The 18,021-nt window shown below is 34.3% G+C and overlaps 2 protein-coding genes, 1 non-coding gene and 1 pseudogene across 3 annotated transcripts; 1 reads left to right on the top strand and 3 right to left on the bottom strand.

Moving 5' to 3' along the window:
- Positions 1 to 1,190: 1,190 nt before the first annotated feature.
- LOC133828177 (small nucleolar RNA R71) lies at positions 1,191 to 1,289 on the bottom strand (annotated as a pseudogene).
- A 3,750-nt stretch (positions 1,290 to 5,039) lies between these two features.
- LOC133823570 (inorganic pyrophosphatase TTM2-like) lies at positions 5,040 to 6,245 on the bottom strand. Its single transcript, XM_062256406.1, has 3 exons — positions 6,060 to 6,245; positions 5,463 to 5,735; positions 5,040 to 5,366 (listed from the first exon to the last, which is right to left on the bottom strand). The coding sequence occupies exons 1-3, from the start codon at positions 6,228 to 6,230 to the stop codon at positions 5,274 to 5,276; spliced, it is 537 nt and encodes a 178-aa protein (XP_062112390.1). The 5' UTR covers positions 6,231 to 6,245; the 3' UTR covers positions 5,040 to 5,273.
- A 288-nt stretch (positions 6,246 to 6,533) lies between these two features.
- Positions 6,534 to 7,584, bottom strand: LOC133825553 (inorganic pyrophosphatase TTM1-like). Its single transcript, XM_062258481.1, has 2 exons — positions 6,819 to 7,584; positions 6,534 to 6,743 (listed from the first exon to the last, which is right to left on the bottom strand). Exons 1-2 carry the CDS (start codon positions 6,951 to 6,953, stop codon positions 6,534 to 6,536), a joined length of 345 nt encoding a protein of 114 aa, XP_062114465.1. The 5' UTR covers positions 6,954 to 7,584.
- An 8,981-nt stretch (positions 7,585 to 16,565) lies between these two features.
- On the top strand, positions 16,566 to 16,672 carry LOC133827984 (small nucleolar RNA R71). The gene has a single exon (XR_009890630.1). It is a non-coding gene; the product is annotated as a small nucleolar RNA R71 (small nucleolar RNA).
- Positions 16,673 to 18,021: the final 1,349 nt, after the last annotated feature.

An 18,021-nucleotide genomic window follows, 5' to 3' on the forward strand; every position in this document is an offset into this window, starting at 1 on the left:
ATATTTTTATTTTCATTACATTTTTGTTAGTTGACGGCACTTGTGCCTCCTAACCTTTGTTGTAATTTACTTTATTTATTTTTGTTGTTATATTTTTTGTGCAAATTTACTAGTTGATGGCAATTTCGCCTCCTAGTTTTTGCTTTATTTTCTTTATGGTTGATGACATGTTATGGCTACCAACTCTTTTCTTTAGTTGATGGCACTCGTGCCTCTTAGTTAATTTTTTTTTTACCTTATTTACTAGTTGATGGAAAATTTCCCCCTAGTTTTTACTTTATTTTTGTTATGGTTGATGGCATGCTATGCCTCCCAACTCTTGGTCAATTTTAGTTAACGTTATCTATTTTGTCTTATTTTATTTCTCATATCATATTATTTTGTAATTGTGAAAAAAATACTTGAAAAAAAAACCTAAATCTTGTCCTTTCATTATAAACAATCTTTGCTTAAAGGAAATTTGAACAAAATTCGCAATTCGCCTCTACTAATTAACCTCCGGGAGTTGTTAGTAGTGTGCGAGTAAGTGGAATCAAATAGGCTTGGAGACAAGTAAGCAAAAAAAACTATATTGTTGTGAAGTCTCTTAAAATTATAAGTATGCTCTATGGTTATAATTTTAACTGATCTTCCACGTTATAAAATTGTTTGCTTGAGATTATCTTTGTTGCCTTGTTTGTGAAAATTGTATGCATCCTTGGGAACGTAATACTGAAAATCAATTATTAAAAAGAAATTTATCTTTATTTGAAAGTGTTAGTAAAAATTTAAGTATCATGGAACCAATGGCTAATGATATTGGAAATCATGCTGGTGGAAACGTTGTGCAAGAAAAAACTTTACTTGAGTAATTTTCACCTATTTCATCTAATGCTCCTTCATGTATTTTTTTTTTCCTGCCACTAACGCTACCCATTTTGAGCTTAAACCAACAATCATTCAATTATTGCTACCTTTTTATGGGATAGATAGAGATGATCCTTACATGCATGTCAAAGATTTCTTAGAAATTTGCTCAACATTTAGATTTCAAAATTTTTCTGATGATTCAATCAAACTTAGATTATTCACTTTTTCATTAAAAGACAAATCAAAAGCTTGGTTAAATCCCTTTCCCACGGGGTCTATAACCACATGGGATCAACTTTATAATAAATTCTTGTTGAAATTTTTTCATGTCTAAAATTGATAGTCTAAGAAGAGAAATCTCTGACTTTTTTCAAAAAGATAATGAAGAGTTTTATGAATGTTGGGAAAGATTTATTATTAAAATGACTTCATCATGGTTTTGAAAAATGGAGACTTGTAAAATATTTTTACGATGGTTTGACTCAATCTTATCTTCAAATGGTTCAATCTATGCATACTGGAAAAAATTTCAACTTCAAGGGCAAGAGGCTTAGAACGCCCTTGAAGATTTTTCTGTCAATTAACAACAATGGAATTATTTTGATCATGGGCCTAGATCAACTAATTCACCAAAAAGAGGAGGAATTTATGAAGTAAAAGATGAATTAGACTTAAGAACATCCTTAGACAAATTAGCGAGAAAAGTAGAAGTTTTATCCATAAGCCAAACTATAAATTCTCCAATGCAAACCAGAAAAGATGTTTGTTCTATATGTTATAGTCCTTTCCATAATGCCCAATCATGTCCTTCCTACCAAGAGGCCTTTTCTGAGGAGGCCAATGCTCTTCATGCTTATGGGAAACCGAATGATAGCCCATTTTCATCCACTTATAATCCAAATTGGAGAAACCATCAAAAAATTTCATGGAGACAAAACCAACCTCCAATGAATCAAGGGCACCAATACAACATGCAACACCAAAATCATGCCCCCCAAAATCAACCATACGCTCAACAGAGGAAACCTTCCTTAGAGGATACTTTACAAAAAATTATAAAATCTACTCATCAAATCCTACCAAACTAGACTCAATCAATTACCAAACTCGAGACACAAGTAGGACAACTCGCTACTACTTTAACTGATAGAGAAAATTAACATTTCCTAGACAACCTATCCCAAATCCAAAAGCCAATATGAGATAGGAAAGTCTAGCCATAATGGAGAAGCCAGATCAATTTCAACTCTTATGTCCGGAAAGAACATTGTCAAACCCGATTGCATACCCGAGGTTGAAAAAGAAAAAGAAAAGAGTCAACCTTCTAGTCCTAATGCCAATGACTCTTCAAATGAGGATACTCCAATCCATCATTTCATTCCCAAAGCCCCATTCCCACAAATATTACTTCCAATTAAAAGGGAAGCCAATATAATGACAATTTAGAAGTTTTTAAGCAAGTTAGTATCAATATTCCTTTCTTAGATGCCATTAAAAAAATTCCCGCCTACTCTAAATTTTTTAAGGATCTTTGTATTGTGAAAAGAAACACTAATATTCCTAAAAATGTGTTTTAACTGAAAAAGCTAGTTCCATTATTCAATATAAGTGTCTTGTAAAAATATAAAGATCCTTATGTATTATTGGTGATCATTTTATTAACAAAGCTTTACTTGATTTGGGTGCTAGTGTGAATTTATTGCCTTATTCTGTTTATAAAAAAAAAAAATTGGTCTAGGTGAACTAAAACCTACTTCTATAACTCTTCAATTAGTTGATCATTCTGTGAAATTTCGTAGAGGGATTATAGAAGATGTTTTGATAAAAGTTGATAAATTTTACTTTCCTGTTGACTTTATTATTCTTGATACTCAACTTGTGGAAAATGCGCATGCTCAAATTCCTATCATTTTAGGTAGACCATTCTTAGCTACATCTAATGCAATTATTAACCGTCGTAATGGCGTTTTGGAAATATGACTGTTGAATTGAATGTATTTAATTTTGCTAAATATGTTAAGTGTGAGGAAGTGCATGAAGTTAACATGATTGGGAATATTTTTTAAGATGATAGAAATGACTTGCTTGACTTTTGTGAAAAATATTTTGGTATGAGCTTACATGTTGATGATTCTATGAATGATGTGAATTCTTTGTTAGAATATATGCCCTTAAATGATACCATAACTGAACCTTTTTCACCCCTAGAGCATATTCAATCAATTTTCAAGTCTCCAAAGTTAGACCTGAAACCCTTGCCAGAAAATTTAAAATATGCTTATCTAGGAGAGTTTTCAACCTTGCATGTTATCATAGCATCCGCCTTAGATAAATAATAGGAAGATAAATTGTCAATGTCCTTAGAAAACATAAAGAAGCCATAGGTTGGACCATTGAAGACATTAAATGAATTAGCCCATCCATATGTATGCATAGAATCCATCTAGAAGAGAATGCTAAATCCTCTCGAGAATGTCAAAGAATATTAAATCCAAATATGAAAGAAGCAGCGAGAGAAGAGGTCATTACACTATTAGATTTAGGTATCATTTACCATGTTTCTGATAGTCAATGGGTTACTCCAGTTCAAGTTGTGCCTAAGAAATCTGAGATCACGGTTGTTGAAAATGAAGACTTTGGGCCTGGGCTCCGTTTTGGGCCTAATTTTGTAAAAAATACCATTTTCTTCATGATTTCTTCAATTTTAATTCTTTCTTTCTTCTTTCTTTTTCTTTGTGTCAAAATACATTTTATTTCTTGAAAATTAAACACTAATTAAATTAAAATTAATATTTTCAAATATAAAATGTATGACAATAAATCCATGAAAATATTAATTAAAACTTAATTAATTTTAAACTTTAAGAATAATAAATTGATACTTTTGAGCACTAATCACAACTCACAACCAGCTTATTACTAGTCTCTAGCAATTCAAGCGCAATAATAAATGTCAATGTGATATATTTCCGGTCAAAAATTATAAAAGAACTTAAGTATTAACACAAAATGTTAGTAACAAGTCAACAAGAGTTATCAAAAATTACTTTGAATAAATCTAGAGTTGTGAGTGTGTGCACCAAACTCGAACCTTCTTACTGCAAACCATAGCACATAAAGCCTTCGAAATTATGCCAAGTAAAAGTCTCAACTCCATTAACCTCTCATGTAATTGAAAATATTTAAAGTTAATGGTTTCTCTCATGGAGTTGGAAATAAAGAAGTAAGCACTCATCAAATGGATATATATTTAAGACAAACTTTTAAATAATAATTGAAACGAAGATAGGAAATAAATTATTTGGACAACCACCATAAAGAGTACCACAAAACCAGTTTTTCGGGAATTCTAAGTTAAATAGACAATCTTTACATTTATTCTAAGAGCCATAAAATAAAACATGAAATTAATAAACACAACTTTTTTTTTCTTTTTGGACACAAGAGACAACGTAATTGAAAATTATAGAACTATTGCTCTTGTGTTTTTCTTTTTTTTTCTTCTTTTTCTTTTTCTTCTTTTTTTTTTTTTTTTGTCTTTTTTTTTTTATGAAGAACATAATAAAAGGCTCTCTAATAAGATTTGTCTATAGAAAATAGTATCCCTAAAACATCATCCAGTCATACCACAATACCTTGTCCAAATAATTATAACTAAGAATCAATAAAAAAATTTAAGTTGTTTTCTCAAGTCTCATCTCTCACAGAAAAAAATGAATTCTTAAACATGGAAAATTTCTAAGCAAATATGTGCTAACAACCATCTTACCACAACGTTTGGCATGTGAATTAGGTAACTCTAGAGAAACTCTTAGTAATACAGATAACAAAAATTGACTCAACTACTACAAAATTGACATAGGACGATGGTTTTAAACCATCGTATGGACTCTCATACGTCGGTTCTAATACAGTCGTCCCATACAATGTCATGTCATGTAAAGCATAAAATGACAGTTGAAATAAAAGTGTCATCTCCTGTCGTACATGAGATGATGGGTCCTATACAAACATTGTCTCTTGTGGTACATGAGACGACAATTTTTGTGCAAGCGTCATCTACTGTAATAAATGAGACGACAGTTCCTACTAAAGCGTCATCTTCCTGCAGTACATGAGATGACAATTTATGTGCAAGCATCGTCCCCTGCAATACATAAGACAACAAGTTCATGGAGACTGACGTCCCATGTAGAATATGAGAATTTTTTCATTTCTCTATTTTCAACCACTATATTCATTCATAATTTCCTGTGTAATTACAACATAGTTCAGACATAATCAATAGGCAGACAAAATCAATAGAACTCAGTATGTTCCAAATCTAAAATTACAATATCAAAATATACACTTGGAATAACTATGTAAGTACTAACTAAATACTACAATTAGTATATTTTTTAATTCTGATTTCAAAAGTTACTCTAACTATGACTCATCCGCTCAAGAAGCTTGGCTGCCCATTCATTTCGAATTTCATTAATTTCACCAAGTGTATATGTATTCTTTCCACCACACTACAAAACACAAAATAAAAACTAAGTCATAAATTAAAAACTAAGCTTGATTATTGTTATCTTGCCAAATTTTAAAACAGCAGTCAGACTCATCACCTCTTCCATCAGTGGGGACTCCTTAGCCAATTGAGAAGAAGATGAAGAATTGGGCAGGAGCGAACCAGTCAAAGAACCATTACTTAATCCGGTGACAAAAAGAGAAGTGGGTCCCGAACCATTGCAGGTTTCAGCCTGCATAGCCAAGTTTTGTTGGCTGGCTGAGACTTTCCGAACAGAGAATTTGGAGTTCAATACTTCAATGCGAGATGTAAATTCATCCATCCTTTCGTTTAGAGTAGAAATTTGTTCAGAAAGTTGAGTTATAATTCCCTGAGACCAAAAATTAAAAAAAAATATTGATGGATGAAAAGCAAAGCCACACAGCCTACATTCACGTTTCATTCCATTATCATTAGGAAGTCAACCCACTTTTGAACTTTAATATTTGATATACATTATATGGATTATTCTTTTCATAGTAAGTTAAGAGTCAATTCAGATGATTTCCTATGCCCACTACACAATTCAGTTTCTTGTTAACCTAAATAAAAAAAAAAATTCTTAAGGACTCTATGATTGTTTATTTCCCTTTTCATTTTCTGAATAAACAACATAATTTATCGCTCTGATTATATAGAGGCGAAAACCATTTACCTGGTTTGAAAGTGGTGCAGGTGAATCTGGGGCCCTTCCATCAAACCTTCTGTGGTTAACAGCCAGTTTAGTTAGCTTGGCCATAGTCTTGTCTCTCTGATTTGAATATGATTGTGACACACCTCTGCCAAAACAGAGATACAGAGTGAGGGATAAATCACCACCCCACATTTTCAGTAATTTCACAAATTATTGAATTACACTACTAAAAGCCCTTAATTTTTTAAGAACTTCATGTGTAAATAACACTTTAGTTAAGACATTACATAACAATTCAGTCTAATAGAACAATCATTTGGATCAGACAGAGTGTCTCCAACCAGGGGATGTACCCATAAAAACTGTTGCAAGCTCTCACTAACTGAAATGGTTATAGTTTTGGATTCTTGTACCGAGGTTTTTAAAAAATGACCAGTGCTAGTTTAGTACATATGATGAATGAAACCCTTTTTCTTTGGCTTCTTGGTCATTTATTCAATTTCCACACTTATTCATATATTTTCTTTTCCATCTCTTATTTTCTCTTAGTTTAGATGGAAAATATATCAAATTGTAGAAAAATTGAGAGTACAGGCCGATATGCTTCATTCTTCTATCTGCTGATGCTCGGGAAAGAGCTTCTTTAGGGCTTGCAGCAAAATCATCATCTATGCTGAGTTTTGTCTTTAAATCATCTGGCAGTGCCTGTAGATTAAGCATGTTAGTACCACTCACTCATCCAGAAGTTGTAGAGTGCATCGTTGCCAATAAGACTCATACCATAACATCATTTACAAGTTTCTCCAGCTGAATCTGTTCAATATAAGTACGAGGAACATATGAACCATCCAGGCCCAGCTGCTCTGCAACAAATTTAACGTATAGCCGATCTTTCCCTTGCACCTTCATATCCATTCTAGAAAGTTAGTGCCATGCTTCTTAAAATTCACCTAATAATAAGACTTTGACATGGATAATTCATTTCTATATTTTCTAGCATAATTGCCTAACAAAGCAGTGAACTGCCCAAGCAAGTCCATAAGAGTTATAGAGTAAACACTCTAGTCTCTGGCGTAATTCCATGAAAAAAGAAAAAGAAAAAACTAAATAAATAAACTTCCATGTTGGCCAGGATGTATCTTAGGAGAGAGGTCGATATCACATTGGAGTACTCCAGGAAGTCTGAAAATAGCACCTTACGAAGTTTGAAGCACTTGCATTAATATGTCAAAATCATGTGAGAATAATTTCTCTTCCAGAAAAGAAGAGAAAGTGATAATAAGTACCAAAAATTATAATTGCCTAATTAACAGTTCTACTTCTACAATGGCCTAAGTACTAAAAGTGTTTTGTTATGCTATCATACAAAGGGAAAGTTAAACAAATGGTAACAAGTACATATATGGCATGCTTCTGAAGTCTAAATTTTTTTCAATCAGAAAGGCATATAATAACGCCAAGTTAAAATGAATAATTTCATCTAAATGTCCAATAATATTCCTCAAGGTAAAATAATATTGAAGATGCAACTATAAATGAAAGATTTAAAATCAAAATCTGATTGCAAGCACGTGAATGCTAAAACTAGTATAATACCTGAACATATTGACGATTAAGTTGCTCCAATAGAAATTAAGGTGCATACCTTTCATCATCAAAAAATTTGCAAATACTACAATAATACTTTTCCATTGAGAACTCCTTGCAGGAAGGCGTTTTGCATACTGGTCCAACAGGCTGAATTTGCAAGCACTGCATACACATCATTTCAGTTGTAGCCTTCCTGCACATTAATTACATAAACATAACCACCATCCTGAATCAAATACATATAATCAAATAATTGAAGATGCCAAATGAATTACAAATAGAAGGTTACCGATCCATTGAATGGTCGCTGACTTTATCATGGCAAAATCTGCATGTAAATAACTTGCCACAACAAGCAGCTCGGAGTTTGCAATTTCTCTTGTAATGTTCACATCCAAAAACTTGTTTCTATAAATCACAAAATGAAGGAGAGCATTCAAGCAAGTTTTCATCATTTGAACAATCAGCTCTAGTTGCTAGAGTTGATTTCTGCTGGGAAGCTATAAAGCCACTGGCATAACCCATAGATTTATTAAAACATGTGAACTCGTGTTCCGAAAGTGATCAAAATGATTAAAACACAAACATACATGGTCATCAGATTTTGAATTAGATATGCTTTTCTTCTGGGATCAAGCAAATATCACATAAAATAACTTTTGTTTTGAAATTTTTGAAAGACGAAGGCAGGAAGAATCCTTTTATCTCAATGGAGGGAACAAAAGAAAGGAAATGGTCATACTATGCATTACCCCACAGAGCTGAGGGCATGGTTCTGACTTTTACTATTCTATGCCATTATGCATAAACTATTATTATGTGCTCATAAATCACATTCATGCATTCTTCATACAAAGCATGCAACTTTCATTTACTGCCATATTGATTAGCTTATGTTGTTCAATTACAAATGAATATCCTTCTTGCTAATGTATGCTTCATATAATCACATATTCACACTTGAAAAAAGAAAATGGCAAGGGCTTGAATAACCATGAAGTAAGAAAGTACATAATTTGAACTGCTATGGAAAATGAAAGGTGGTAATGATCATTTAGAAAATGTTGCAAAAGGAATAAAGGTTGTCTCTATGGTCTATAATCATGAGCTAAAAGCAAATGCCTTAAAATCCAAAAAGAACAAGATTGTCTCTTTTATTGTATCAGCTTTGATCCCTTTGCTCTGAATTTTTGAAAAAAACATTTGTTCCAAAACAGTGAAGAAAAAAATCAATCTTGGTGTTGTCAAGACAACTCTCAGCTGTAATGACACCTTGAACACCCAAAAATAATTCCTACACAATATCAAGATCCTGTAATGACACCTTAGCACCAATAATAAACATTTATGCACTCAAACTCAGTACAAACAATGAAACAAACAACTGGTATGCACAGGAAAGAATTAAGAACAACAACTCTTCAAACAAGTACTTTAAAACTCAACAAAAACCAACACTTCAATCTTTTATGTACACATAAAACTCTCGGTTGCAGAGTGATTCTCTTAATTAAAAATAATTCCAACACAAAAAAATACAGTGACTATATTTAAAGTATTTTCTCCATATTAAATTGAATCTAAAAAAAAATTACCTCATAAACAATTGGAGGTCTGCCTAGTTTACCCCAGGGTGGCCTGGTTCTTGCGTCGGCGGGGGGGTCGCCTGGTTCTTGCGTCGACGGGGGGGTCGCCTGGTTCTTGCGTCGGCAGGGTCGCCTGGTTCTTGCCGAGGCTGAATGTGATAGAGAGCAGCTCGACGTTATGGAGAGAGACGAGAGCTGAGTTCTTGCAGAGGCTGAGTTCTTGTAGAGGCTGAGTGAGAGAACGAATCGAGAGGGCTGAGTGTGAGAGAGAATAGATCGAGCGGGTGAGCTGGTGAGCATGAGAGAAAAACAATTGAGGCTATTTTGAGTGAGTTTCAGAGAAGCCAACTGGTAGAATTAAAAGATTAGGGATTTTTCTTGTTTTGTTAAATTTCATTTGGGGCTATTTTTGACGATTGAGGGCTATTTTGAGTGAGTCTCTTATTGTTTTGTTTTATTAATTTCGTGTATATGACTCATTACTTTCAAAAAAAAATTATATCACATATTAAACATGCAAACATTTTTTTTTCTTTTGTAAGGAATAATCTTTTTTTTACAAGTGGATTAAATTTTTTTTTATATAAATTATTTTTAGTTTAAAAAAAATAAGAAACATATGCATGAGTAATATATCTTAATATTAGACATATGCATGATTTTATTTGATTTAAGTTTTAAGTATTATTAATATAATTAATTAATTAAAAGTATAATATTATATATAAAAATTTAACAACTAATTAAAGTATTAATAGATATGTCTAGACAATATTTTTTATAAATATTAAAATATATATGTGATCCAATAATATTAAATATATTAATACCCTTTTAAAAAAAGGCTTATTAGGATTTTTTTCCGGACTATTACGACTACCAAATCGTGCCTCCTGAATTTTTTGGCCTGTTAAAAATTCCCCCTGAATTATTCATGTTATTGAAATGAGGGACTTCCGTTCAATTTTGCTAAGAGAATAGTGATATGGCGACACTGGAGTGCTGATGTAGATTGCTACTTGTATAATTTAAAAAATAGATAGGCTTTTACCCCTCAAACTATTACAGTTACCAAATTATGCCCATCGAATTCTAAAATTTAAAATTAAAACAATATTTTGAATATTTAAAAGAAAATATTAAAAACATTAAACTAAAAAATCATTTTTTTAAATTAAATCATACAAAATAAAAACTTAAAGCGACATAGGCGACACCAAAGTTGAATGTCGCAAGGGACCCGCATGAGCCCAGTCTGTCGACAATGTCACTACCCTCATTCTGACGCATGCCCAACACCCAAGCCAATTTTTTGTCACCATCAATTTTTTTAAAATTTTAATGATTTTTTCATTTTTTTTTAATATTCAAAAGATTGTTTAATTGTAAATTTTTAAAAATCAGGGGGCACAATTTAGTAATGGTAATAGTTCGGGGGCAAGAATACTATTTATTATTTATATTATAAATGAAGCATTGACGTGGCAATACCACATCGGCCACCAAACTACCACATCACCATTCCATTAGCGAAATTGGAAGGAAGTCCCACATTTCAGTAACGTGAATAATTAAGGGGGAATTTTTAACCAGTTCAAAAATTCGGGGGGCACGATTTGGATCGGTAATAGTTCGGGGGAAAAAATCTCAATAAGCCTTAAATAATAATAATATTAAGATGACGCACATAAGACAACAGTCTAAGTAGAACTGTCTAATTGTGTTAAAAATAAACACGTGACGACATTCTTCTAAGAACTGTTGTCTAATGTAAGTTTTGTTGTGCATGGCATGACGGTTCTAGAGAGTCAGTCGTCATATGTTTATTTTTAACATAAGAAGACAGGTCTACTAAAACCGTCGTCTCATGTGTGTCATCTAAGTATAGTTTTGTAGTAGTGGCAAAAGTAACATTTTGCAAGAATAAATAAGTAATTTTTAAAAAATTTGATCGTGAAAATATTAATATGACAAAAATCAACATGAACGTGCATGAATATGCTCACCACCCTCAACCAAAATTTGACAGTGTCCTCAATGTCTCAATATATAATAAAGGGTAAGTAACTATTTGGTACCCTGTGTTTTTACAAAGTATCATTTTGGTACCCTCTGTTTTCAATAATGCTCATATGGTACTCTGTATTTTAAAATCATACATATTTGGTACCCTAAACTCAAATTTAATTAATAAAATTTTACCAATTTAATCAAACTGCTGTCAATTATGTAAGTTCCAAATTTAAATTTAATTACTTAATTACATATAACTGATGACAGTTTGATCATATTGACAAAATTTTATCTATCAAATCTGAGTCTAGGGTATCAAATATGTATAATTTTAAAATACAGGGTACCATATGAGCATTATTGAAAACAAAGGGTACTAAAATGATACTTTGCAAAAACATAGGATACCTAATGAGTAAATTCCCTATAATAAATGTAAAAGAGCAGGGAAAGAGAACACCTGAATAGCGAGCGTTGAGTGATAAAGAGAATATTGATTCTCTAAAACATAAAAAACTGAAAACACAAAATGATAACAAATAAAATAAAATGACAAAAGGGAAATAAACAGAAAACAAACCTATGTACAAACAATTTGGAACACTACTCAGGCTTGGTAAACTGGTTCCACGAGAGTGACTTCTTCAGGCTGGGTCACCCTCTCTATGTAGTGTTTCAATCGTTGGCCATTTACTTTGAATTCTCTCCCATCAGTTGGGCCTGTGACCTCAACAGCACCGTTGGGAAAGACAATTTTACAACATATAGACCAGTCCACCTTGATCTCAGCTTGCCAAGGTGGATATGCAGACGAGAGTCATAAAGATGCACTCGTTGGTTTGGCTCAAATTCTTTTCTTAGGATCTGCCTGTCATGGGCCGCTTTCATTTTAGCCTTGTAGATCCTAGAATTGTCATAAGAATTGTTCCTTAACTCTTCAATTTCTGACAACTAAAGCTTACGATTGAGTCCTACCACCTTGAGATCAAAATTTAGGCTTTTAATTTCCCAATAAGCTTTGTGTTCCAGTTCAACAGGAAGGTGGCAGGCTTTACCATAGACTAGCCTATAAGGAGACATACCAAGCTGAGTTTTGTAAGCAGTGTGGTATGCCCAGAGAGCATCGAGAAGTCATGAGGACCAATCTTTGAGGTCAGGATTAACCATATTTTCTAAGATTTGCTTAATTTCTCGGTTGGCTAACTCAGCTTGGCCATTTGCTGTGGGTGATAGGACAATGCAACCTTATGAATTACACCATATTTTTGCATTAAGGTATCGAAAGAATAGTTGCAAAAATGGGTTCCTTGATCACTTATGATAGCTCATTGTGTGCCAAACCTAGATAACACATTTTCCTTTAAGAATTTCACAACAGTTGTGTTATCATTATTTCGACAAGGCATAGCTTCCACCTATTTGAGACATAGTCTATGGCAAGGAGAATGTAAAGGTAGCCAGAAGAAGGTGGAAATGGTCCCACAAAGTCTATCCCCCAACAATCGAATATTTCTATTACAAGAATTGGGTTTAATGGCATCATATGTCGCCAGGATAAAGCACCTAATTTCTGACACCTTTCACATGATCGACAGAAATTGGTAGTGCCTTTGAAAAAAGTGGGCCAATAAAGACCACAGTGTAAGATTTTTGCAGTAGTCTTTTTCATAGAAAAATGACCACCACAATCTTCATTATGACAAAAGTTCAGGACACTAAAAATTTCATCATCTGGAATGCAACGTCTCATAATTTTTTCGGGGCAATACTTGAAAAGATATGGATCGTCCCAATAGAAGTTATGAACCTCGACCAAAAATTTACGTTTATCTTGTGCACTCCATGCAGTTGGAAGTTTTCCAATCACTAAGTAATTAACAATATGAGTGTACCATGGAAACTTAGTGATTGCGAAGAGATGTTCATTAGGGAAGTCATCTCGAATGGATGGGCCATCAGCGGAATCAGAAAATTCAAGACGAGATAAGTGGTCTGCTACCACGTTTTCAACTCCTTTCTTATCCTTTATGGTCAGATCAAATTCCTGTAACAGAAGGATCCACCTAATTAAACGTGCCTTAGCATCCTTTTTGGAAAGGAGGTATTTTAAGGCAGAATGGTCTATAAAGACTGTGATAGGTGAACCAATCAGGTAGGAACGAAACTTGTCAAGTGCGAATACTACAGCAAGTAACTCTTTTTCAGTAGTAGAATAGTTCATCTGAGCAATGTTAAGAGTTCTACTTGCGTAATAGACAACGAAGGGCTTCCCTTCCCTTCTTTGACCTAGGACGGCCCCTATAGCATAATTGCTAGCATCACACATAACTTCGAACGGTAAGTTCCAATCTGGTGGCTGAATGATAAAGGTGGAAGTGAGTTTTGCAACGAGCATTCGGAAAGATTCCTCACACTCAGGTGTCCAACTGAACACAACATCTTTTTCTAGGAGGTTTGACAAAGGGCGAGAAATTGTCGAGAAATTTTGTATGAACCTCCTATAGAATCCTGCATGCCCAAGAAAAGATCGAATGTCTTTAACAGTCTTGGGGGTGGGCAGCTTTGATATGAGTTCAATCTTTGATTGATCAACCTCAAATCCTTGTTCCGACACGACATGCCCCAAGACTATATGCCTGATGGCACCATGAAATGACACTTTTCCTAGTTGAGTACCAAGCCTTTCTCTTTGCAACGTTTAAGCACAAACTCTAAATTGAGAAGGCTTGATTCAAAGGAATCTCCAAAGACTGTCAAATCATCCATGAATACTTCCATACATTTCTCGATCATATCACTAAATATGCTCATCATGCATCGCTGGAAGGTGGCTAGAGCATTGCACAGGCCAAATGGCATATGCTAGAAGGCAAAAGTACCAAAAGGACAAGTGAATGTGGTATTATCTTGATCTTCTAAGGCAATCTTGATTTGGTAATACCCTGAATAACCATCGAGAAAACTATAGAAAGGATGACCCGCCACACGTTCCAATATTTGATCGATGAATGGAAGTGGAAAATGGTCTTTGCGGGTGGCTGCATTTAATTTTCTATCATCAATGCACATGCGCCACCCAGTTGTGACCTTGGTAGGAACAAGTTCCCCTTTTTCATTTTGTACCACTGTTACCCCTGATTTCTTGGGAACAACCTGAGTTGGGCAAACCCATTTACTGTCAACAATAGGATAGATTATTCCAGAATCAAGAAGTTTCAAGACTTCAATCTTAACTACTTCCTTCATCGTTGGGTTCAATCTTCTTTGAAGGTCACAACATGGTATAGCCCCATCTTCCAATTGAATGTGATGGGAGCAAATTAAAGGACTAATACCTTTGATGTCAGCTATCTTCCATCCTAATGCATCTCTTTGTTCTTGCAACACATTAATGAGTTGGCGCTCTTGTGTGGCATTGATCTTGGAGGATATTATGACAGGAAAAGTGTTGTCAGCTCCTAGGAAAGCATGCTTAAGACCCTCAGGAAGTTGTCCCAACTTTGGTTGAGGAGCTTGTTCAATGGAGGGTTTTGGTGTTTCTCGATCTTGAGGGAGTTCCTCAAAGATTGGATTCCAAAACATGGTTCTTCTAGCATGTGAGTGTTTGAAGATTTCAGGGTTGATTTTAGACTCATCGGGCTCAGAACTTTATGAAATTTGGAAGATGTGATTAAAATGATTAGATGTGAATTTCACTTCGACCTCTTCCGAAATAAGTGTATCGATCAGATATGATTGGAAACATTCATCGTTATCAGGTGGTTGTTTGCCGATGTGGAAAACATTCACTTCTAGAGTCGTGTTCCCGAAAGAGATTTTCATGAGACCATTCCTATAGTTAATGAGTGCATTTTCTGTTGCGAGGAAAGGTCTACCGAGAATGATGGGAATTTCGGACTCTATACTCACTTCAGATTGAGTGTCCAAGATGAGAAAATCAACAGGGTTATAGAATTTTTCAATTTGAATTAGAACGTCTTCTACTATTCCCTGAGATTTCTTGACTGATCGATCAGCCAGTTGTAGCACCACAGATGTGGGCTTGAGTTCTCCTAGACCTAATTGCAAGTATATTGACTATGGCATGAGATTTACACTTGCTCCTAAGTGTAGAAGGGCTTGACCAAATTCCTGCTCCCCAATTTGGCATGAGATGGTGGGACAACCAAGATCTTTGTACTTAGGCAGTGTCATGCAGAAAATTACCGTGCTAGCTTGTTCTTCCAAGAATGAAGTGTTCTTGACATGGTGTTTTCTATTAATGGTGCACAAATCCTTGATAACCTTGGTATAAGTCAGCACTTTTTGATCACATGCAAAAATGGCAAGTTGATCTTCACTTGTGTTAAAAGGTCTAGGATTTCACCATGATTTTCCAGTACCTTTCCAGTGGATTTCAAAGCTTGAGGAAAGGGTTCCTTTACTGGAATTCTTATTGGCATATCATTGTCTAGAGCGGGCATTGATGTACTTGTTGTCTTAGTTAACGGTGAAATCGTACTTTGACCACTTCGAGTAGAGATGGCATTAACCTCTTTGTAATTTGTATCTAGAGAGGAGGATTTTGATGGATTAGAGGTTGAGTGGGAAGTCTACCATGCTCTTGAATTGCCAAAGTAGTGTTTAGCTTTGTCATTTGGATTTTCATGTCTTTCATTTCCTCTACCATTTGTGTGAAACAAGATTTGAGCTCTTAAGTTGAGGCTATTTGTGTTTACGCAAGCATTTGCAAAGTATTCTCAAGAGAATTACTTGACTGCATGTTATTTTGAGGAGCAATGTATGTTGTTGGTGGACGTTGCTGCTCAGGCCTCCATTGGCTCCCAGATGCTTGGTTTGAATCCTTCCAGCTGAAAATTGGATGGTTGCGCCAACCGTGATTGTAAGTGTTTGAGAAAGGGTTATAAGGCTTCTTGTAATCCCCTAAAGCATTGCATTGTTCCTCATTTCCTCCTCTTAACTCACCAAGAGTTGGGAACTCTTACGGTTGATGTTCCGCCCCTCCACAGATGAAGCATGAATCTCGTGTCTCTACCTTTGCAGCCATGTAGATCCTCTACCTTCTTCAGATTTGAAAGCCTCAAATTTTTGTCTCGATGATTCAATTTGGCTTTTGACGTAGTCTTCTTCCCTCAATTGGTAGATTCTAGTTGATCGTGGCTTGTCCATAGGACTCGGTCCATTCCATGTGTAGGAATTTTCAGCGAGATCGTCGAGGTACTCGAAAGCTTCATCAGGATCTTTTTGAAGGAATTCGCCATTGCACATCATTTGTACGAATTGTCTTTTTTCGGTTGTGAGACCATCATAGAAATAGTTGATCAGACGCCAGCTTTCGTATCCATGATGTGGGCATTGATTTATCAAATCTCTAAATCTCTGCCAGACCTGATGGAAAGTTTCATGGTCTTTCTCGGTGAAGGTAGAGATTTTCCTCTTAAGGCTGCTAGTCTTGTGGGGCGGAAAATATTTGGCAAAGAATGCTTTTGTCATTTCGTCCCATGTTCCGATAGATCTAGGCCTTAAGGAATACAACTAGCTTTTTGCTTTGTCTTTGAGAGAGAAAGGAAAAAATTTCAATCTCGCAATGTTGGTGACATCAGCTCGGTTGTTGAATGTCGCCATCACCTCTTCGAATTCCCGTATATGCACGTACGGACTCTCATTTTCCAACCCATGGAAGGTTGGTAAGAGGTTAATAATGCCGGGTTTGAAATCAAATTTTGGCATATTGTTGGGATACATTATGCATGAAGGTGTGGCTGTACGCGTAGGATGTAAATAATCCTATAGCGTTCTTGGTTGGACTTCATCTTGATGAGTAATCGTGGGTGGTTCAGGAAGTCTCGGTGAATTTGAACGAATGGAAGAAAACGACGAACTAGGAGAGTTTTCTAAAGCTTCTACTTGTTGTCTCACGAATCTCCCTAGTGCGTCTCTATTTCGTGGCATAAATATATATATTTTTTTATTTTTTAACTATTATAAGCACAAGTGTGTAATAGTGTAATAAGTATAAACCAAAAATGTTTCCAGGCCAATTGGGAAGGCTGCCAAAGTACCACATTAGGCCCAAGAGCTTTTCTAGAACTCTTAGATGTTCTTAGAAAAGGTTGGAGGGTAACGCTAACACAAACCTTATTTAAGAACCAATTTTTCTATGACATAACAAGTTTGGTTTTTACTGATTTCCAAAATTACACAAATGTTCTCAATACTTTGATTTTATATATATATTTATGCTTTAAAATTTTATGCTTTTTTTCTCGGAAAAAAACCTAAATCTAGAAAATAAATTCAAAACCTAAAAATAAATGAATAAATAAAAAATAAAAATAAAAATAAAAATTACTAAGGAAAAATAAAATAAAAGAGAAATAAAAAAAAATTATACTACCCTTTTTTTAAAATAAAAAATAATAATTTACTATGCAAACCTTTAATTGTAGAATTACCTCCCCGACAATGGCGCCAAAAATTGATATCGCCCAATAAACTCCTAAGCGGTCGCAGTAATAATCGGGCTATGTCGTATCCACAGAGATGTCAAATACAAAAAAGAAATATTAGTAAATTAAAAATAATAAACTTTGAAAAAGAATATATATATTTTTTAAACACTAAATAAAAAAAATTGAGGAATTTAGAATCAGAGAGAAAATATGGAAGGCATAAGTTTCATTCATGCAAACATATATATATATATATATTAATAAAATTGATTCATTCTACTCAACTATAATTCTACACCATTAATTATAGTTGGAAAATATATATAATAAAGCTTACCTTAA

The sequence above is a fragment of the Humulus lupulus genome, chromosome 3, assembly GCF_963169125.1.
Source record: "Humulus lupulus chromosome 3, drHumLupu1.1, whole genome shotgun sequence".
NCBI lineage: Eukaryota > Viridiplantae > Streptophyta > Magnoliopsida > Rosales > Cannabaceae > Humulus > Humulus lupulus.